This window comes from Catharus ustulatus, chromosome 4 (genome assembly GCF_009819885.2).
Source record: "Catharus ustulatus isolate bCatUst1 chromosome 4, bCatUst1.pri.v2, whole genome shotgun sequence".
NCBI lineage: Eukaryota > Metazoa > Chordata > Aves > Passeriformes > Turdidae > Catharus > Catharus ustulatus.
This window is the reverse complement of record NC_046224.1, coordinates 51,199,700-51,223,453: the sequence shown is the minus strand read 5'-3', so window position 1 is coordinate 51,223,453 and position 23,754 is coordinate 51,199,700. Positions and strand designations below refer to the sequence as shown.

At 41.9% G+C, this 23,754-nt stretch overlaps 1 protein-coding gene across 1 annotated transcript in view; it reads left to right on the top strand.

Annotated features, from left to right (window-relative positions):
- HMGA2 (high mobility group AT-hook 2) overlaps positions 1–23,754 on the top strand; it is a 110,451-nt gene that overhangs the window by 75,011 nt on the left and 11,686 nt on the right. Inside the window, exon 4 of the mRNA XM_033056835.1 lies at positions 12,456–12,488. Coding sequence (XP_032912726.1) covers positions 12,456–12,488 — 33 coding nt within the window. The remainder of the gene's footprint in view (positions 1–12,455; positions 12,489–23,754) is intronic.

The window sequence follows — 23,754 nt, the reverse complement described above, 5'->3', positions numbered from 1 at the left end:
TGCATTGCAGCATATTCCTACATTATATATAACTTTGTAGCTGAAAGGCATGTATATTGGCTTACACTGTAGAATCTCCACTATCTGTTTTCTTCTACTGCCACAGCCGTACGCTATCCCACATGGAGCTACCAACCCAAAGGATTTGAGCTCAGCCCACTTCTCTAAGATTGTTCAAACAAATCTGAGATTTCACTGACGGCTGAGGAAAATATACTTGAGGAAAAGAAAACCAAAAGAAATCCTCCTGAGCGATTCTGTTGAGGAGATACACAAACATGGTCATCATGGTGGTATCCAGGCACTTCCCAAATTTTTTTGCTTGAAGTTTGCCATTGTCTACTATTCACTAATAGATCAGGTTCAGATTGTGGTTATTTCTGTAGTCTTCAGTCTCCTTTCTGTATTTGCCTTATTACAGGATGCTATTCAGGGAGTGTATTAGATCTTTTGCTCATGAAGTCTCTGTGGTTTCTTGGCATCCCATCTTCAAGGGGCATGAAGACTCCCAGGACATTGGCAGCCTTGTAGTTGGAGTGTTTCGGGGTTGAGGCAAGCAGAGGAAAATGGCTCTCCCAGGTATTACTGGCCAGTGGTACAAGTCACAGTGCAAAATTTCAGATGGACTAACTGTTTTCTGGGGGAGAGTAGGTTAATTTAAAGCTCCCCAGGATTCATCTTCCCTACCAAAATTCTCAACAGTGCAAAATTATCCTGAATTCTCTTTTCTGAAGGCCCTTTTCACTGTGCCATAACTTCAAGGATGTAGATTCTGATTTTTGTCAGACATTTGATCTGATGTCTGTCAGTTGGTCCAAGCATACACATCATCATGTCATGGGATGAGCGTGGATGTGAAAGGTTTGTCATCACTCATTAAGTCATATGTAGAGTTGAGCACAGAGCCCTTGAGTACCTCTGTAAGGGACCATTCAACTGATCCCAGCCCAAGAGTTGGGCCCATCGCACCTAGGAGTAAGGAGAGGGAGGACACTGATGCTTCTAAGAGCTATATGGAACTTAGTTATTGGGTGGGTTGCCCCTGAGGTACAGAATGTGTATTAATAAAATCCCACTGTGGAGATCTCATGAGAGTTCTGACTTTCTTGGCAGTCAGGAAGCTGCCTGAAACCGTGATGATGCATCCGGAAGAGTAATGAAATCATCTGTTTCGTACTTGTAGACCAGTTTACAGTCAACAAAGCATTGTCTTTTCAATAGAGAATAAATTAAAAAATAAAAAAAATCCAAAAAAACCCCAAAGCAAAACAACAAAAAAAAAACAACAGTATTTACTAAGTAAAATAGAGCTAGACTATATCACTTTTATGAGCTACGTATTTGCTTATCTATGAAAGAAAAAGCTGTAATTGAGGACAATTCCACAGTGCAGAATAAGGAAAATAACCACAAATTGCTAAGGGCATGTGTCAACAAGGGCGGGCTGAAATTAAAGTGAAAAAATGTGGCTGAAAAGGCCACACATTTATTATGTAAATGCATCTAAATTAGCCCAATCCTGAGAGGTGATGAAAGGCAAAGTGGCATGGGCAGCTCCTTATCCCATCACTGTCTCCCACCCTTTTTAAGTGCTTGTATAATAAACAGTGAATATCCTGGCTATCCTGTTGCCAGTGCCTCCAGCCATAAAGCTGAAGCAGACCCTCTCCTGCACAGATTGCTGTGCTGAGAGATGGCTGGAGTTCTTCAGGAGAGCACATCCTCCTGCGGATCCTCCTGTCATCGGCCGTGCAGGTGGGGTGGAATCCTTCACTCTCCAGGGCAATACAGTCCCTTTGCTTTTTACAGGCCTTTGCTTTTCTGTTGGCCTTTTTTTGTGATCTGAGAGGATGAAGCCTACAAAAATGCATCTGATCCCAAAATCTGAAAAATCCACTGGTACCTAAGAAGATTCTTTCTAACCAAACTTCCCCATTGCTCTCTGTAAAAACCCCACAAAATCCTCAAAATATGTCAGCAATGCACACGCTGTGAGAGCATGGAAGAAGCCAAAAGTATGACAACAATACTGCCAACCTAGTGAGCTTGGGACAAAAAGAAATATGAACAATGTGTTTCTGGTTTTCCTCTCAGTTCCTTGCACATAAATGGCAGTGCTGAGACCTTGTTCCCATTTGTGTGTAAGCAGAGAAGGTAGTATGTGTTTGGTCCCATTCTTTCTTGCCCTCTCTGCTTGCCACTTTTCATTCCTTCATCCCATCCTTTTGCATCTTTCCCACTATGCAACCCAACCAAAACTTCCCAGCACTGTTCCCCACTAGCCAAAGATTTCCAGAAGCTCCTGGGTGTACACATAATGGCACAAGCAATGCAATGTTTCCTCACCAATCCTCCAGTTGCTGTCCTTCCTTTGCTGGTGACCTCTTTGCTGGTCATGGGGATGGCCTGGGAGAGCAGTGGGCTTACAGCAACCTCTGGTGTCCATGGGACTTGCCTTAAGGCACACTGTCATGTTCCCAAGAGAAAGACTTTGAAGAGAAGGTCTTCCTTGTAGTGATGGGGCAGTCACAACCATGGAATGTGGGGATGCTTAGATGCCTGGGAGCAGCCTACCGACCACCAACAGAAGGACCTTGCTCCACACCATCACCCTTACCTGTCAATATCTAGAGTATCTCAGTATCCTTGGCCACATCTTTGCCAATGCTAGAATGATCTTGCAGCTGCTGATGAGTGATCTGGTGCTGATATAATACCTGATCTCACCAAGGTGGATTATGTTCAGCTGCAAAACAAACACCTAATTCCCGGAAAGAATATGCCTCTCTCTGCCAACTACAGCAGCATTTGGAGACCAACTCTCTTTCTTCTTTCATCCAGCAAGCTGCTTTCACCTCTGCTGCCAGGACCACCTAGCCACAGATACTACCAACTGGTATGTTTTTGGCATGTCCCAAACCACAGAGGTTCCAAGCACAATAAAGTGTAACTAATTGGAAGATGGAAGCATTTAGCTCTTTCAGTAAACTCTGGAAATAAGGGCAGAATTTACCCAAGGAGGGAATTTAGCTGTGTTTTTTTGCAGCATTAAAAATTAGGTTATGTCACTTCAGCAACAGAAGCAACAAATTACAGGAGAGTTTTCAGGAGCTGAGAATCAATATCCAACAGTCCTATTCTCTGAAATGACCTGCGTTTGCTAAAATGCTCACAAGCCCTCCTTAGCAACACTAACATGTAAAAGCGGGCTGCTTTCCAAGTGGTGGATGGAGCTCTGTGAGCAAGGAAACCACGTTAAGCTTTACAAGGCAGTGGGGCTGTAGTAGGGTGCTCCAGGCGCTGCATTCTTGATGTGGTGTCAGGTTTCAGTACTATTATGAAAAAATCTGCAGGGGATTTGTGTGCATACCTTACACACATACGTTTGATGTTCACATTGTTAGATCCAAGCAACAAATAGGATCTTTAGGTCACATGTAGCTTCCAAGAGGCTATTAAATAACTATTGCTAGACAGTCAGATAATTGTCCTGTAAAATTACAGTCAAATTCTTCTCTCCTAGATTGGGTTAAATTCAGAGTCTGTTCAGGGATATAAATGAACAACTCCAAAATTACTCCAGGGTTATAAAGAGCAGAATCTCTTTCTTCCTCCCTCTCTTCCCCTTTTTTCACTCTCTTTCAGATCAAGGGAAGCATGTGTACTCAGACACTATTCATATTTCTGCTGCTGTTGAGAGGCTGACAATAGGATATTGACAATAGGATAGATGTTGAATATGCAATAATTTATTAAATGGGTTCTAGCTAGATTTTTTAAAAAGCTGCTTGCTATTGTCTTTTAAAATACACTACTCTGTTGCATGGATTTTGCAATGATGCATGTGATGAAATTGCTGTTAATGAGTAAAATCACACCAGAAATGCAATGGAATGGAGGGTTTTTTCTGCTTTGCAAGAAGGACCTAGAAATCATGCTTTTGGACATAATGAATGTAATTTCCATTTAAAAATAAGAACATAAACTGAGTTCAGTATTTAACATACCACACACCAGAATGTTCCCAAAATATATCAAGCCAGGAAGTGGATTAATTGCAACAACTCTCCACCAAGCCCCTGGTATATTTCAAGTGCATGGAAAATTTATTTCTATTTTGGACACTGACTTCTTTATGAAATTATGCCAGAATGTCGTTTGGACTCTGACCGACACTCTCAGCAGCATCAGTGTCCTGGAGGCAGTAATAATTATCAAATCTATTCGATAGACAGACAGCTATCAGACATCTGTATATCCCAGACATAAAAAAACATCCCCAGCCAACCATGTGGCTACCAATGGATCTGCTCAGACAAAGAAGTTCAAGAGAAGTGCCTCAGGCCAGATCCTCAGCTGCAGAAAATCAGCCAGGCACAGGCGATTTGACTTCCTTGCCCTGTGTGCTTTTTTCTTTGGAGGAAAGCCCTGCCCAGCCGTCAGAGGGCAATGGGAGGTCAGGGAGGCAATGGGTTGAATGGGAAGAGGAAGCTCCTGCAGGAGCTGAGGGCTATGCCTGGGTCTGACCACATAAGTTCTGTACAAGATGCTTTATATCCCTGAAGGACTAGAAATGACTGTGCAAAAATGGCTGCCTAAGACCCCTTGTATCCTTACCCTAGTTTGTGCAGATGAGGGGGCAGAGAGCTCTTCCTAGCAGTACCAGTGCTGTGTCTGTGCTCAGTGACTGAACAGTGCCTGAACACAGCCAGCCTCCAGCACAGCCCTACAGTCGTCTGTGCTGTGCAGCTGGGAGCTTGCTTTCCTTCACCATCTTGTCCTCTGCCACGTAACAGATGTGGTTAAGGAAGTGGCAAAACCCAGGACCCTTCCTTCTAGGCAGTCTGGAGGAAAGGTGGTGTAGATACAAGCCAGTCAGAGGTCCTGGAATGGGTTGTTTTCTCCTGTTGGCAAAGTCTGAAGGCTTTCTAGGGTGATCACTGTGCCTGCCTTCCCACAGAGCCCACTCTGATGCTGTCCTGCTCTGGCTGAGATGTGTCTCACTAAAGCATGTGCAAATATCTGGAGGCAGCAGCTCTTCTGGTATGCAGCTAAACTGAAGAGAAATGCCACAGACCGCCACTGGGAAATTACCCAAGGGCAGTCACAGACTGCTTGGCTCTAATCTCACAACCTTCAAGGTAGCTTGGATGGCTACCTTTCCAAAGTGGTGAAGGTGCCTGGGGACCAATGGAAGTGCATACTGTATATTCATCAGTATTCTCCTCTTGAGAAGTACAAGTCTGGGCTGTGGCGTGGCCATTGCATCATCACCTGGGTGTTGGTGTATAGCCAGGGACAGAGTTTCCACCCAATACTGCTGGGACACTGCTACAGTCTCAGGTCTGCCCATCAGGGCAGTTCACCTTTTGTTTTCAGTCACTGCCACTTCAGTTCTTTATCCATTCCTGTTTCCAAGCTTGGACCTGTTGTTAGCAGAAGCTTGCATTTGACTGTTTGTATCTAAGCCTACATTGTGGAAAATGGGCTGCAGGTATTTCAGGTTTCTAAATGACACAAAGACACTGTTATTGAATGCGTTTATGTCTTTGTGACCTTAAAATTGAGATGAGTGAACATCAAAGGCCATAAAGGGAAATGTTACCTGACAACAGTTACATTTTGAGCAAAACCACTGAAGTTCAGAGTTCACTTTCCAAACAGCAGTGGATTTTGCAGCAGGTCAGCTTGTTTGGGACTTCCCTATGGTATTTACTCTGTAACTGTACTGGAGATCAGTGCAAAGGTCAAGAGCATTCAGGAGCTCCTGGCAGTCAGGTCCAGAGATGAGTCCACTGCTGACAGTCCTGCAGCTCTGGTAAGCTCTCCATGCAGTGGTTCCAGTGGGAATAACTTCTGCAGCAGAAACTGCCCTGGGTTTTCAGTCCATATGGCGGGAGGTGCCTGAGTAAGAAGAGAGAGAAGACTCTAAACCCAAAGTTAGAACCAGATGTAATGTGATACAGTGCTTTCCACCTCTAGGTCATCAATTCAAATCTAGCCTGTTTAGCAGTGACCAAAAATCATTTCCACATGGGCCAAGAGAAATGCACGGTGGACACAGGAGTTGCTGTATCCAAACAGACAAGATAGTCTGGAGATAAACAGTTGCACAATAGTTATTTGTCTGGACAAGTCTGCAAGGTATAAAGCTAAGTAGTTTCTGATCAGTTTATCCCTGAATAATGAGGGCTTGGTTTCTTTGCAAATAACTTATAATTTATTTCTGTCTACTAAAATGTAAGGTTTCTTCTTTGTGCTGTAGCTAAGAATGACTGAAACCTCCCCTCTGGCTTTCTCAATAGTCTGTCTGTGTAGGGAGTTATAAATAGACAGACACATATGAAGTTTGCCAGACAAAAGAGCCAGCTCATGTTTCCGTAGGTGTGTATCAAGGAAACCTCAATGCTGAACTGTGTGCTAGAATTATTCTGAAAGACAGAAAATGCTTTTTAATATTTTAGCAGCAAAGTGCAGAGGGTGCCAAACTAAACTTAAGCAAAATGCATCAGGAAAGCTTATCAAGTGTGAGACAGATGATAATGAAGTAACAGGGAAATCCTACAGAGCAGCAGTGGCTCTGAAGAGGAGCAATCAGCAGCAGCTAATCCTTCTGCTGACGAGCTGTATTGATTCTAGATGAGAACACCAATTTAAACTTTGCTTATTGTATTGAAGCACAGATACAAGGTGCATTAAATGGATATTTCATAAACTGCGATGCCCTAAATGTAACTAATATTGGATGAAACATTATAAAATAATTTTGATTATATCCTTGATAAACTCACTGGAATATTGTTGTGCTTGAACTAACAGTTCAGCTAGCAGATGAATAAAATGATGGGTTTTCCCTTCCTGTTTGAACCATTGAATTTGTACTTGTCAAGATCTGTAATGGTGGGAGTAAGGTTGGGTCAAACAACTGAGAAGTAATGGATTATGTGAGCATAAAAGAAAACAAAATGGGATTTTTAAATACATTTCTTTCATTCTTTTATTCCTCTCAGAACGTAAAACCATTCCAAATGAAGCACCTTACAGATATTTTGTAGTGAAGGTAGCTTTCTCTAAACAAAATATATGAAGTCCTAACGCTGATGAAGTCAGTTTCTTGTCTTCCATTGTATATATACATACCTAACTGGATGTATGTGCCACTGCCTGAATTTTAAGACTACCAAAAGAATAATTTGAATCAGTGTGCTTTGAATTTACCAAATTATATATAAAATTTTTATGCTAGTCAAATAACTATTAAAAGTCACTCTTTTAAAACTCTGATGCTCTCTGCTATCCCCAACAAGTGGAATAGAAATACTCTTTGTCATCGACTAACTGGTGCAGCTTCTGACATGTTGCAGGCTTTTCCAGCATCAGTCAGGGAAGGTCAGTTTAGAAGCTAATAAAATATTTTTTCAATTATTTGACTTTGTATTAAAAACTCAGAGGAGTGCCAAGAAGGATAGAAAATAAAGAATAGTTTCACAGATTTTGCCAGAAATCTCCACAGATTACTATTAGCCTCATTTATGAGACTGCACAGAGAACTGTGAAATCTCCTTTGAACTCTAAGGGCCAGATGGTTTTGCTATTAGATTCTAATGACCCACAGCAGTGTGCATACACAGACACTACGGTTGCCAGTTGACTGCAAACATGTGATGGAGGCAGGAGAATTCATGACCTGTGCTTCCAAAACACAAGTCCCTCAGTACTGATGGGATAAAAAGGCAACTGTGCTACTGCCTCAAAAGGGAGATTATTACTAAAGCAAGCTATGAGCATACCTAGACCCGAGGAGTGAATGGCAGGCACATCATCCCATGCAATTTCAGGAAGATTTCTGCTGATGATCAGGAAGCTTCAAGTGGCTTTGGCTGGAAGATGAGGTTTTCCTGGCAGTCTTTGTGGGCCCCTGGTCCCAGCACTGTATCATTCTGTGCTGGAAGAGGGAGAGAAAGGCTGGACTCAAACCAATTAAAGCTGTAGAGCTGAATGGTAGCTACTCTGCTGTCATATGGAACTGCTTGTAAGACATGATTTATTTTGGATTATATTGGTTTCAACTGGTATAATATGAACTTCCTGATTTTCCGAGGGTATGTAGACAAAAAGACCAAATATGGTTTTACTCATCTTTTAATTTAGAACTACAAGTGTTTGGATGACCTATGAAATTATTTTAATAATCTCTGCACAACATTGAGCTGTCAGCACTATAAATGGCATCCTAAGTGGGTATTAGTTTCTCTCATGGCCATTTAGCATCCCCAGCAGAGCTACCTCCATGCAAATCTGTTATCTGTGTCAAGCTGTTGGAAAAAACAGAGAGTCACTGTTGCCAAGAAGCATCAATCAGACATCTTCATAATACTCAGTTTAAAGTGAAAGACACGAACAGAAAATCTAAGAGTGTGTGTGCAGCTTAGCCTTGGAGCTTCAGGCATAGCAGTTAGGGGGTGATATGCATTCAAACCAATGCTTTTATTTCTGATCATTAAAAATTTTCCAGCATTGCTCATACTAGTTGATGTAGATTTACCCTTAACCTTCCATTTTCCTTCCTTAGCTTTATAGCACTAGGAAAAATCGTAGGATAAGAAGGACTTCTGTGAATGAGAAGTGTGACAAATTGAATTTGATACAACTTTAGATTGCTGGTACAAGATGAATATGAACTCATCATGAGAAGCTGTTCTTTTATTCTCATATGGAAAGCAAAGAAATTGTTTGACCACTATGAGCTGTAAGGATACATTTATGATATTGACATAAAGTAAATTTGAAAATAAAAAATAACAAAATGAGGGATATGTGACAGAGGAAGAGTGGAAGAAGTATAGAAGAGAAACAGTTGGGCTTTTAACATTCAAAACTTACAGCAAAGATAAAACCATCAAAATGTTGTGCATTCTCCTTTTCAGGCATTTTGTGGGGCTTTTCCTGTTCAAAGTTAGGAATATTGTCCTCAAGTTTTAAATTATTATCTTTTGCCTTACCTCACATACTTAGTATTTTAAATATGGCAAAAGAAATACTGATGCATTTTGGATTTGTTCTTGTTTGATAGATGTTCAAATGACATGATCATAGGATTTTTCCAACACTGTCACTTGTTCTTTCTGTCTCATACATATTTTAAAAGGATACCTAGTGTTGAATTGTACTTGCACATGATGTAAAAAACCCTGATTTGCTTTCAAGTGTATGGAACTGTATGTATCAGCTGATACAAGTGGTGTACAATAGCTGTTTTTCAAACTTAGGATAAAAATTAAATGTGAAGCGCTGTGTTGCACAAATCTCTTCTTAAGATGGCTAACGTAAGTGAGAGAGCCTCTGACAGAGTAGAAGCTCTGCCATCTTACTCTTCAGGCTCCTAGCAGGGACACTACCTAATAGTTCAGAGCTCTTGTTTCTTGCTTACAACTTTATTTTACTCCAGAGAACCTAATTAAAGTCTCTTGTCCATGACTATCTTATAGTCTTTTCCATAATCAAGACAGATTGTCTTTCTTTCCAGTTAATTGAACATGCAGATGGAACACTTGTGAATCAGAGGTGTCACTTTCAAAGCCCTGAAAAGATCTTTTAACTCTGTAAACACAAAGTTTAGCAAGTTGAAGCGTTAGTATCTACAGTGTGTCACAATGGTTCCAAAGGCATCACATCCACAACAGTTAAAGAGATTGAAGGAGTGCTTGGGAAATTTCTTATTATTCCTGAATTTCTTATTATTCTTCTGGTCTGGGTGACCTAAGTGAGCAGGCACTAGTCCTCACAGGACTGGACCTCACTAGATTTATATGTCCAGCCACCTTCCCCACTCAGCCAGGCTGAAGCAGGAAAAGTAATGCCTTTCAAATTGGCACTTGGAGTGATTCAGCTGCCACAAGCTGGAGCTCTCAATGTGACATGAGTGGGCACAGCTCCCAGCATGTCAGTGGTGTGTGCCACTAATGGTGGCTGAGGGACTGAGCCCTGCTTCTGGGCTTGCATAGCTAAGCTTCTTCCATTTAAGGGAGCAAGCATAACATCTGCTGAACTCCAGATCCCAAGTCCAGTGCAAACCTAGCCGGCAGTAAGCAAGCACTGCCAAGGAGCTCTCGACATGAAGCACTACGATAGCAAAGGTCTTGAATGACTAAAATTCTTGAAAGCCTTGGTCAGTATCAGAGACAGTTTCCAACTGGGCGAAGTACAGTATTTTCCCTCTGCTTTTTATGAATGGCTGGATAGGGTTGTGCTAGAGTCCGAGTCCCCTGTGGAAGCCATTCATAAAAATAACGAAACAAAACAAACACATGCAAGAAAACTTTCAAGGTCCAGTCCAAAACCACTGGGTGCCAGAGGCTGGGAAAACATGCTGGCAGCTCAATCCCCAGCCATCACTGAAAGTATTCAAGGGGCTTTTTGGTGGTCTGAAAAGTATGAACTGCTGTGTAGAAGGGCAGCTGGTAGAATTACTGTGACACATACTAGGCAGAAAGCCAGAGCTGGCCTTGTTTCAGATATTGTCTTTCCTCTCATTGAAGTGTCAGGACCTAATTCATGGAAAATATGGTGAGTTGGCAGCTCTTTCAGAAGATTTCATTGAGCTACAGTGAGTGAGAGTCACATGAACATAGAGTGCACGGCCAAATATATATAAGGATTTCTGAGCTGGAGTAAACAGTCAGCCTCTAAAAATGTCTGTGCATTTCGTGTGGCTTGGGAGTAGACACATGTACAGGTGTAATCAACAGGCAAGAAAAAAATAAATAAAGTAAAAAAACACTATTAGCTGTATACAGAAGAGTTCAACGAGTAATTGTAAGACATTCCTTTGAAACAAATCATTCCTTTGTCCAAGGGCAGCAAATGTCCATTAATGAGTTCAGGGCCTGCAGTCCACCTGGAGAAGGCATCAATAAAATGTGTGCTTTGATAATAGCTTCTCCATTGCAAGGAAATTTAATGGAAAAAGAAAGGGTCCACCCTGAAGTTTAAAGACAGACCCAGTCATCACATAGTTTCTTTCTTCTCATATTTATTTGAGAGGAGAACTTGGAGCCTGTTATATACAAAAATATAAGAGCAGTAGGATTCCACTGAGTTACAAAAAGGCTGAAATAAACAAAGCATCTCTTGTTAAAATGGGACACTTGTAGTGGGCAGCCTGAATTTAATCAGTTACATTTAATTTACATTTTCATTGATCCTTCCCACTGAAATACTGCTCTGAAAGACCAGTTACACTAAACTGCTTATTCAGAAATATTCCAGTTATTTCCTACTACACTGTCATGAAAATTAGGTTTTTGGCAGAGGAATGGCATGTTGGCTTCTGGCCAAGCAAGGCACTAAAATCATGGCTGGGATTAGGAAAAAGCAGGAAGGAAGGGCAGGAAGAAAATCATTGGATGCGATTCATAGACTTTAAAAACAGAATGTCCGGGGGAGGGGGTCAGGCAGCAACTTTGTCCTACTGAAGTAAGAAAAGCCTTTTTGTCCTTTCTGCATTCGGGATTTCATCCTTTATCTGTGGTCTTATTGTCCCATGCTGCTCCTAGCACCCACAAGGGTCATCATCATCTGGGCAGTGCTGGTGTATTTTGAGCACGTCTGTATTTGTTCCTTAATTGGTACTCCTCCCAGGTGGGGATGAAGCACACTGCCACTTTGGTGGGTCTCCTGACTCATGTAAGGACTGTGTTTCCCAGTCCTGGGTGGGCTCAGCCAGGAGAGAGACTTGCTGAGAATCCATGGTGGTGCCACCAGGTCCTGCCTAGGCAGGTGGACACAGCCAGTGTGGCCAATGATGAGCATCCCCGTAATCACTCCAAGAGGCTTGCAAGGGTCAGCACAGCATCACCTTCATGCAGCTGAAGGTCTCAAACCAGAATTCCCAAGGGCTGGAACCACTGTCCATCCCAGTCTCCTTGATTTTGGCAAGGGTGTCTTTGGTCAAGTGGGAAGCTGTGTCTTAGGAATGGGTTATGTATCCTTCACCTCTCTGCTGGAGCTTTGACCCTGCTGGTGATGAACAGGGAGGGCTTCCCCACAGCAGGGCACTCCACTCACAGCTGAGAATGTCGTAAGAGCAGCAGCAATGGAGACAACAAAATGTAGTCATAAAATCAGGTCACTCTCAGGGGCTGATAAGTTAAAGCAGTAATACCATAGAAGAGCTGAAAGATGTAACATGATAAATTAGATTTTATCTTGGTTTTAATTATACAAACTTAACATAAGCCTCTTCATCCACAGTAATACAAACTACTTCAGAGCAAAGTTTTAGGTCTAGAAGAGGATGGGTGTGAGAGCTGGGTATGTTCATCTCTCCATTTCTGACTGTGTGCTTTTCCTGTGTTTTCTATTGTTGAAAATATTTTTTCCTAGTGTTCATAAAATCATAATTAAGTGCTCTCACTTACTTTTGTTTCTCACTGTGGCTTTGTTTTACTTTTCAGCCTCAACAAGTGGTTCAAAAGAAGCCTGCTCAGGTAAGAAAAGCTAATTTAAATTATTTAGACTACTTTAAGTGAAATAATTTTTCAGTATTTCAGTCAGCTGGCTTCTTTTACTGTAAAAAAGAAGGGAAATGCATCAATCATATGAACTGGGGGACGGGTATTGGCTTGCTGAGCACAACCACCAGAAGAATTAATGTGGTGGCCCTTGGGAAAGAGAGGAGGAAGCAGTGGACAGTGCCTGTTCAGAATTGTCTTCTTTCTATATTGATTACCTTGCAGTGATAATGCAGACGCACATGTGCACTTCCGTGGTGTGAGTCCAGCATGTAATAAATATCTTTGTGTGTCCTGATTGTGGATAGGTGGGAACTGCATTACAGCAAGGAGGGACATATGCATAAAACCCTCTCTCTACTTTTCTAGGTAAAGCCTTATAAAATACGGGCCTTGTTACCCTTGTAAAATCATGGCTCAGGCCTGCTGCTTGGGCTAAGTAGAAGGGAACTATGGGAGTGGCTCAGCTGGAATAAGGGTAGAGAGATGTGCGAGAGGTGCTGTATGACTGCCCCGTGTCCACATTGTGGTGTATGATGGTTGGTTGGCTTGGGCTTGTTGTGCCTTAAAACAGCATAAACTGATAAATGGCTTACTGCTTAAAAAGGCCTGGTTTTTGCAATAAAGGGGCTCTCCTCTGCACTGCCTGGGGACTCTGCATCGCTCTGCATCATCACACTAAAGGATTCTCTAATCCCACCAAATATAATAGGCTGAACTTGGTAACTAGACTGGATGCATCATAAAGAGTAACACATCAGAACTTTTTGTGTTGGGTAGTATTGTTCTTTTTTAACACTTTGGAAAAATGCAAGCCACAAGGTGTCATGAAACCAGTCAAACACTGCAGTTACAATCCACTTCATTTTCTTCTCCCAGCCTGCTGCCCTATGTTAAAAACGACAAGAACCTAACTCTAACACTTTATTATATGTGCACCAACAGAGAAAAACTTCTGGGCATGGGAGCAAGTCCATCACTGCTCAGCAGTGCTGCTGTGCTGCTGGATCTCCACGTAAATGAATGATTGCTGAGTCAAGAGCATAAAGAGTCCATTGCTCTTCTGGAAAGAGGTCTGCTTTTAGAAAGGAATAATACTTTCATTTTTCCGCCTTATGGTTCTAATACATTATTATACAGTGTATGTTGTCATAATATCAACTGCAATCTGAATTAGGAGCTGTTGCATATGAAACAGAAAACATCCTGGCCATGAGTTGAAGGAGTAAAATGATGTAAGTCTCCAAAGCATGTGCAGGAATCAGATTTCTACAAAAGAAATCAATACAGTTACAGCAATGATGAATCCATGGCACAGCTAATAATATTAATGTCTCTGAATGGTGAAGGTGGCACACAGGATGAAAGTAGTAGTACTTTCAAGTAAGGTTAAGTTTTTCAAGGAGAGGTAATGTTCTTTTGTTAGGCCAGCTTATGCAAAAAACACAGCCTAAGTCCCCAGTGACTTACTATGTATGATTTGACTACACCCCACAATTCAGAACACACCAGGCTGTTCTAATAGAAGATATTTCCTCTCAGTCTCTTGCTTATATCCTTCCAATGTTACTGCTACAATCAGGCTATTTCTACTACAACATGGTAGTAAATCTGCCAGTGGGCACAACGCCAGCTGTCTCCTCTGTGGCACCTGAGAGACAGGGAGGCTAAACCCTGCTGCAGAGAGGAGACCAAATCCAGGAGACAGAGATTCCCGGGAGGCTGTTAATGTTGCCTTTTCCTCTGGTATGCATCAGAGCTCAATTCTACTGAGGTCAGCAGGAAGCGGGGGTCTAGAGCTGATGGCTGTAGCCTAGCCTAGCAGAAAACTATTGCTGCCAATGGCTTTGTAGTGCTGCAAGACTTCCAAGCTCCCCAGGCACTGACTCCTGCAAGTGTTGTGTTTGCACAATAACCATGCACAACCCTGGGTGCAAGACAGGAAGAAATACCGGGGACTAAAGCTGGGCTGGGGTGTAGGAGGACAAAGAGGGGACCTGGACTCTGTTGCTTTGTAGCAGAGCAAAGTAATGACAGATTTAATTGATGGCAAAGGGATGTAGGCATTTGAACTGAAGCACTAGCATTCCCCATATGGATTTTCCTGACCATTTGCTGAAGCAGTGATTTTGGTAGGGATGCTGTAGCGTGTGTCAACCAGCTGGATGCCACCACTGCTGCAGTGGTGCCTCAGCAGTACCTCTGTAGGCAGAGACAGAATGAGACATAGAAAAGAAAGAGCTTTGGCATTCCCCTTAGTAATGGAAGTGTTTGTGCAGAAAGCAAGGAGGCACAGAAGAATGCATAAAAGGAGAGAAAAGACTGTTTAGATCTCTCCAGTTAACACAATTGACTGGTGAAGGGACACCTTATTTATATGCCATGTCTTTACACAGACAACATTTCTGTTTTTAATCCTTAGATCAACCCTTACTGGTTTTAACAGGCCCTGCTCTCACGCTTGCAGTACCACAACATTGCAGTTTGGCTGTTATAGGTGTATGGTAAAGAACAAAAATTTATCACTGTGAGCAAATGCTCATGACAGTGTCTTCCTGGGGCTGAAAGAAAGAGAGGTAAAACAGTGTAATTCCTGGGATGATCAAGAACTTCATGCTGCTGGGTTTCACTCAGGTCTGGTTGCCTTTCTCTGATTTCTTTTAATAGTACCTAATTTCCCTTTAAAGAAGGGAGGTTCAGACTCGGAATTAACAACAAGAACATGAGCTCATGCAGGCTTTCTAATCTGAGCTGTCTAAGGAAATAGTGATAAATTATATAAACATGGGGACTACATGGAAGTTCATGGAGGATAATGTAAATCTTATACTACATACTGAGGGATCTCTTCCTTTTCCATCTGTTTCCTTCAAAATATCCTCCCAGATGGCTTTACGATGTGGCAGTCTGGATTAAGTTAGAAATGTGTACTTTCTTCATTGGTGGAGACTGTGAGAGGTTGCAGTCAAGAACTGCTGGTTGATGGTGAGCCTGCCTTGGTAGAAGTGGCAGAACTCTTGCTCAGCCTTGGCCTGTGAGTGGTCTCCTGTGCTTTGAGTTTTTTGTGTATTCTCAAAGATTTCTATGAGTGTTAGTTTACATCACTCTTACTCTTGTTCTTGCTGCTAGCAAGTATGTCTCTTGGGTTTGTGTCACTTTTAAAAGTACAGAAGCAGTAGGACCAGATAAAGTTCTCATTTTCTAAGTAACAACTCTGTTCCTATAACCTTTCCCAGATTATAAGCATCGTGCAGGACTCTGCCATGCTCCAAATCGCTTTATGGATATCAGCTGTCCAGTTTAGGGCCATATAGATGTTTATGTAAACTTTTGCAATATCTTTAAACTTTGCCAGAGATCTGAGGATTTACATCACCCAGGCAGTAAATGGCAGCAGTAAAACCCACTGGAAATCTACACACCTATATCATTAATAGAAACCTTTGAATATGGTGGTCTATTCACATCTTTGTGATGATCACTGATGCATACTCTCACACTCTCACACTTCCTTGGGGAAATGAAGAAAAGAGCCAGCATAACTCTGTGACATGGATAAGTTTAGCACTTTCACATAGATATTTGCCTAAACCTCAGCACAAGACTCTTTGAAATCTGCTCTGTCTCTAAAGAATGTACAGCTGGATCTTACAGTCATGACATAGTAATATTTTTACCAAGGTGTGCTAATATACTGTCCAAACAAAAATTTCTTCATTTCCTCATTTTTAAGCAATTTGTAGCAGCTGTTGATTCAGCCATGTAGGGGAGTTACACTCTACTTAAATTAATATGAAGGAAATAGATGTTTTTAGGAAAACACAATGAAAGCAATCAAAATTTTCTGGAAACAGGACATGTTTTATTTTCATCATTTCTGCAGAGAAGACATACAATGAACATAGAACAGCCCTTTGAAAATCTTATTACCGCTCTTAAAAATCTCAGTGCTTGTAAATCTTTTGTATCTGAAAGTCAGCATACCAGTCAGAAAGACAGCATGTAGATCAGAATAAAAGTGTACCAGTTGGAAGAGTACAAGTGAAGTCTACATAGAACAGTGTACACAAAAAAGTGTAGAGAAAACGTACACTAAAAGAACAAGTAAAGCATATTTCTCTACCTAATGCTAAACGTAGTAGATGTTTTTAAAACAATGTCCAAAAATAAAGAAATCCAACAACAATAAGCAGTAAAAAGGAAAGTGATATTCTTTATGGGAAAGAAGATCTGGATATCCTATATTTTTTCCTGCTACTCATTTCTCAATGTTGGTACCAATAGAATTATGCATGTAAATTAGTCATAATATAGATACATGTATACACACCTCAAGTTGCATCTATTGCATATGTCTACTTGGTGTAGGACACAGTAAATGCCAAAAGCCTACAAAGCATCACTCAGGCTCTGCAGCCCAGGAGCTGCACCTGTGGTTCACACATTAGTGTGAAGCCACAAAGCTGCAGACCGTTAGCAGAGCTGAGCCTGGGCCCCATGGTGGTTGTGCGGCAGGGCTAACATGCTGGCACACCCTGGCCAGCAGTCCCAGGGTGCACATACTTCATCACCTCTCTGTGCCACACAATAAAATCTGCACTTCCACAAGCTTCAGGCATTCTGTGTAAGTGCTAGCCAACATACATGAATTCATCCTTTTTCCTTCTGGGAGGTCACAGACAGAAATGTCGTAGGAATACTTCAGAAATCCACTTTGGAAGGTTGAAAAGAAGCTTCCGGCATCACAGACAGGGATGACAAATCCAAGCAGGTGCACTTACACATCCAAGACAGTGAGTGCCATTGTCCAAGGCCACCCTGTGTCCTGCAAACCCAGGAATACTGCAGTCCTATTCTACTGAGCCTTGACTGTAGAAATACTGAATAATCTCTGCCCTGAAAGTTGACCTAGTGCCTGAGATTTCATTGCTCCTTCCACTGCATTCAGCAAACTATGTTGTGTCTCATGGACTTTTTGCGTGCTTATTGATATAAAGAATGAGAAAGTTCCCAGGGGAACTCCTGAAAAGTCAGATCCTGGAGATGTAAAACTTTCTGTTCCAGTAACACATAGAACTTTGTACTTTAGTACAGGATAAATGTGTATGTGTTACATAGGCCACTCCAGCACATCCTCTAATGTACTGTAGGATCTTGGTACCATGTGAACACATGCTGAGCAAGCATATATTGCAACTCATGGGAAATAAAGAAAGTCTCTAGCTTTCTTCATGGATGCAGTAGATGGAATTTCATGGAGGGTACTGGGCTTTACATCCTTATCTTCTTTCACTTTTCAATGCAAAATGGTGGCAACTTTTGTGGTTTTCAAAAGAAGACATATTCAGTCTTCCTTTTTCTTTTATAATGGGTTTATTGTGACAGGGAGACACTGAATAGTTTGTCTGATGACTTTTTAAAAAAGGAAAAGAGCTGTTTTTTGAAATAAAAAAAGAAGAAGAATCTGGGAGAAAATATAGAAGTTGCAATTACCACTTCAGTGAACAGATGAAGCACTAAGCTGGGCTAAAGAATGATGGCTAGAAGGAGAGGTCAGGTATTTCTGACAGAAAATATTTTCTTACTTACATGACAAAACTTCTGAATAGACTCTGAATAATGTAATTCAATGATGCTATGCCTGAATACCCAGATCAGTGTATGACTGCGGTACCCAAGGTTTTAAATATTTGTGGTTGTCATTTACTACATAGCTATGATAGAGGAATATTTTTGAGATGACTGTTTCCAGAAACTTGTAAATAAATTAAGCAAATTGAGATATTATATTGCCAGAAGGAACGGAAGAAAAGAGATTTTAAAAACCCTTCAAGACAGGAGGATATTCAGTCACTTTTAAAGTGTCAGAAATCGGAAATACCTCAGCAGCAGCCCCATTTCCTATCCTGGCAAGCTCTCCAGGAGACAAGTGATCCTAGTGCTTCTCCCTAAACCTGAGACACAGTGCAGCTCAGGATTTGAAGGTCAAAGAGCCTGAGTGATCAAGCAGCAGAAACATGATTTTATGTGATTGTGTCCACAGATCTGGTAAATTCCGATGTATAATTCTGTCAGTAAATGCTGACTGAGTTATACATCTACTTTCTTAATGCACTAGTAGTCTACAAGGTAGGCTGGGCTGCCTGTCACTGTGTCCCATGCACTGCCTTAGGAACAGAGATGCCCCAGGCAGCACTGTGCCAGGACAGCATAGCTTCCTTTGAAACCATTATTTCTCAGCACTGTGCTGTGTAAGCTCCGTTTTAGTCAAGTCTTACAATGTCTTGATTGCCCTTCCACTAAACCTGAGGTGCTGGTGCTCTCTTCTTGCATAAAGAAGTTATCAAAGCGCGCACACTTTTAATCTGATGTGACAAAAAAGGAATCAGATTTAGCAAGGTTTTTTTTTCTTTATGACTTGTGAAGGGCTATCTAGGGGATTCAGTCTTGCCTGCTGCAATGTGCCACTTGAAGCTGTCATGTCCTTGTCAGCCAGTTTATGAGTCAATCAACGAGCAGGAGTGCTATGACTTAGTTCAATGTAGGAGGAGCCTTCATCTCTGAACAAGAGCAATAATGGGTTCTTGACAGCTCAAACACACATTTATTTCCCTGAGGCAAGCTCTAGGGCAGGAGGCAGCTTTCTGAATGCACTGGTCACACATTTGCCCATTCAACACAGACATGCTTTCAGGTCCCTGCTCTTTTCCCGTGTGCTGGGCAAGACCTTACCCTAAAAGTAGGGATGTAAAACTGTAGGGACTGCAGCTGTTAAGCCACTCTTTTCATAGCACAGGGAGTAGGTGTTGCAGTCTAGAAGACTAGAGAATGAAAGGGTGGGCTAAAATATTTCCCTAAGCCAGCAACACTCCTCTTCAACCACTCCCTGCCTCTTCCCTCCCTACTCCTTGCTTGTGGAAGAAGCCTGAGGTGGGCAAGCAACATCTGTGGGCAGGGTGGTTTTTTGTTTGACCCCATGGCTGTGGCCACAAAGGGTGTTTAGGGAGGTACTCCATCCAGTTCAGAACTTGTCTCTGATTTGGCACCAACTGAAATCTCACTAGTAATAGCCAGAAAAGAAGGGTTGTGGTGTGTACTTGGGAAACGCCATTGAGGAACATGGCTGGGGCAGTGTTTAAAAAAGTGCCAGTCAAGAGTAAATTAAACAGCACTACTTTTGCATACACCTGCTATGTATTTTGGCTGAGATTTTCAAGAGTAGCAAGAGTCAGTGCTGCTAAAGCTTTGGTATCTTGCTTAATACAAGTCATGCAAGACACACAAGATTCTCAGTAGCACATGACTACTCCCTGAAAGTAAGGATTATTTTAAGATATTTCCTGAGTGATACTCAGAAAGTTGAAACAACCTGCATGATCACTCTTGATTTGTAGTAATAAAAATAATCAAAATACTAATTAGCAAAGATGAGGTGCAGAAGGCTGCACAGGAGGAAAGTGAAGAGGTTCCTGAGCTTCTCATAAGGGGCTCTGCATTTTCAACAATCAGCATTACTGTTGCTTCTCCATATCCAGCTGAAACCACTGAAAGATAACCTTTTCCCGTATCAACAGATACTCCAGGGTTATATCCTTGCTCATTTTTAGCACTGAGAAACATGGGAAACAAACCTGTGTAACCATTCTTGGAAATTGCTCTATTTTTTTTGTTCCAATTCAGGACTATATAAATTCTTTTACAAATTTTATTTTAAAGATTAAGTATGCTGTGATGGATGTGTAATAAGGTAAGCGTAAATAAAATCAAAGTTAAGGTCAATGAAAATACAGTTTTTGTCTGTTAAATAATTTGCTCAGATAGCTGCAGTCTTCACATACCAGCACTAATAAAGTCTGGCTAGGAAAAAGAGCAATATACTCAGCCCTTATTAACATATTTAAACATGTTATGGAAGGAAGCAATAAGACAATATATTATTTTTTTCTGGGTTTTCCCTGACATCTGGGATATATTATAAGACCCACTTGTCATCCAAAATAACAGTCTTAGGACAGAAGAATAACGAGAATTTTTCAGCTACTCTGACTGTACTCTGTGGGCCACTTCTGGTATTTTAGTTCCTTGAAATCAGCGCTGTCATGCTACTCCAGCGTGACATCTGGTCTCCATGGGCAGTCCCTCAGCTTGTGACTCCTGTGCCAAACATTAAAGCTAGGATGGACAGGCTGAACCTATAAGCTTGCCTCCGCCCTTGCAGTTCAGAGAGGACAGCTCAGGTGAAAGATTCATAATCAGTGTGAAACATTTGTGATAGATGCTTTAATACCATTTTCCCTGGTTCTTCTGTTCTGTATCACTTCCATTGATGCTCTCACTGGACTGTTCCTTTATGCTGAGATGGAGTGAAGCAACCCAGACAACAAACACAGTCCGTGACAGAGAGGGTGCAATTTGGGGGCCCATTCAGAGCCCATGGTCATTGATTGATTGCTCATTGGATATTGTAGGCAAGGGGCTACTGTGACAGTATAGGAGTATCACAACCTCATGGTAGACCGTGCAGTGAGAATTATGGTCCTAGGCACTTCATGTTGAAGGCTATAGAAGTACATAGCTGGTTTTCAGACATCAATGCTTTGCAAACAGTGCATGAAGGATCTAAATCTCTGCACAGCCTAGTGCTTGTAAGCATCTTGGGTTTATCCTTACAGGACTTAAATAAATAAATGTGCTTTTCTCACAGTGAGGAAGAAAAAAGCCCTTAAAAAACACTGCCTGGGCATTGTAATACTCACATTGTCATAGCAAACTGTCTCATGGATCCTTTTTCATTGGGATCCCAATGCAAGAAATGTTAAATTTTTTATGAAGTCTGCTCCAGCAGATGGTGAGCATCACTGTGATGATGTTCTGCTGCTGATCCCACTGTAAAGCATTTCTTGAAATTCACTAATGTTTTCAGAAAACATTGGCTGAAATTTCTCTTTGGAAATTACTAACGCTTATATTAGAGAGGGATATAATATTGCCAGTGTAGTTCTTTGCCTCTACTCTGTCAATGTAGTCACATTAGGGCTGATCTCTGATCTCTGATCTCAGGTTTGAAGAGTTATTTGCCACACAACAACCATGGGAAAAGAGAAGGAGAGAAATAAAAAAATTAATCACCCACATTCTGCTTGAATTCAGATCTCAGATTTCCCACATCCTGGTATTTAATTTCTCACAGAGTTACCAATGGTTGATCTCACGGCAGGATTAGTGGGAAGAAAAATGAGAGCTCCATTGAAACCAGACTTGAGTCTGGAAAGAAGGAACATGTGAGCTCTAGGACCCCGGAGATATCAAATTCAGGGTAGTGAATGGTTTCCACCCCCTCCCCTTCCCTGATTCTCAGGCTTATTTTGAAGCAAATTCTGGAAACTGAAATCAGAACAGTAAAGACACAGTTACAGTAAGTTAGGGAGCTCACACATTACTTCAATAGTCTCCTGAGAACTGTGTTATATAGTGAGGCATTAACTGTAATTCATATTAGTATTTTTGTATGTTTAGAAAGAGGAGAATAGATTAACATTGAGCTATAAATTGCAGTAAATCTGTCTTGTTGTAAAATAAACATGTTTCGAACATGTTTCCACCAGGATGCCTTCTCTGATTTGATTATAGAATGTATATGTGTTCAATTGGAAAATAAATTCCCATTAAATATTCTATAATCAAAAAGAAATCATCATTATGTATTAAATTTGAGACCTCACTCACTTTGAATCAGGTTATCTTGCTTTGAGAAAGTGAGAGCTTTGTCCTGTGGATCGCTGCATAGAGGGATCCCAAAAAGTTGGGTCGTTGTTCTACGCTGAGGAGGACCAAACTTTCTCACACTTTCCACCAGATTGTGCGAGATATTCAAGAAGTTGAAAAAAACCCTTAAATGCATCACTCTAAATCCTTTAGGAGTTGAACATATTAAGATGACAAGAAGAGAATGTCATTAAACCATAACTACCCTTTTTGGATTACCTGGTATTTGTAGATTTATTGGCAAGGTGGCTTAAATTAGGGATATATTTTTAGCCTGCAGCATTACATAATAAAATAGCAGCTGAATTCTTGCAGTAAAAAAGAGAAGGGATGGGGGGAGTTTATTAAAAACAACATGAACCTCTCTGATTTTACTTTTTCGTCTGCACAAAGAGGTGCTCCATGGTTACACAATCAGTAAAGTTTGTGAGAGCATTTCCATTGCCCCATTGTGTTCAGGAGCTGTCGCCTGCCTTTCACTGCAGACCTGCTGTTTAGTCTGAAACTGAAAATTAAACCCAGAGCTTCAGCTCTCTAAGTTAAATACTCTGCATTGCTGGAAGCACGCAGCCTTGCCAGTGTCTGTGTGGCAAAATCCATGATCAAAATCTTCAGACATTTTAAAAAGCATTTTACAAGTCTGTTAAGCTTTATTGTTTTTGTTTTGATTTGGTTGGGGTTTTTTTCTCTTTTTTCGTTAAAAATAATTTTCTGAATTATACTAGAAAGTCTCATGTGAGCTGTGCTGAACCAGCTCAGGGAGCCTGGCTCACTGTCTTTAAGAAATATGTTTCTCATTTTGGAGGGCTTTTGTGAGAATGGCCAGGGCAAGGTAGACCCCTGTATGTTAAACTCGCTCCTTCAGAAATGAAAACACAAGGGATGAGAAAAGCCAGGGGAGCCCAGAGAGCGCGGATGGCGGCAGCAGGGCCCATGCAGCCTGCCCTGCTGATGCAGCGTGGCAAGGGCTGCTGTGCCTCAAGGGCTGCTGTGTCTCGAGGGCCTCTGTGCCTCGAGGGCTGCTCTACCTCGAGGGCTGTTGTGCCTCAAGGGCCGCTGTGCCTCAAGGGCCACTCTGCCTCGAGGGCCTCTGTGCCTCGAGGGCCGCTGTGCCTCAAGGGCGGCTCTGCCTCGAGGGCCACTGTGCCTCAAGGGCCGCTGTGCCTCAAGGGCGGCTCTGCCTCAAGGACCGCTCTGCCTCGAGGGTCACTGTGCTGCAAGGGCCGCTGTGCCTCAAGGTTCGCTCTGCCTCGAGGGCTGTTGTGCCTCAAGGGCTGTTGTGCCTCAAGGGCTGCTCTGCCTCAAGGTTCGCTGTGCCTCAAGGGCCGCTCTGCCTCAAGGGCCGCTCTGCCTCAAGGGCCGCTCTGCCTCAAGGGCCGCTCTGCCTCGGGACTGGCGCTCGTAAAAATGTCACCAGTGCACTTCCACTGTGAAAGGCGCTTTTATCTCCCCTTCCCACAGCCCCTTTCCAGCGGGT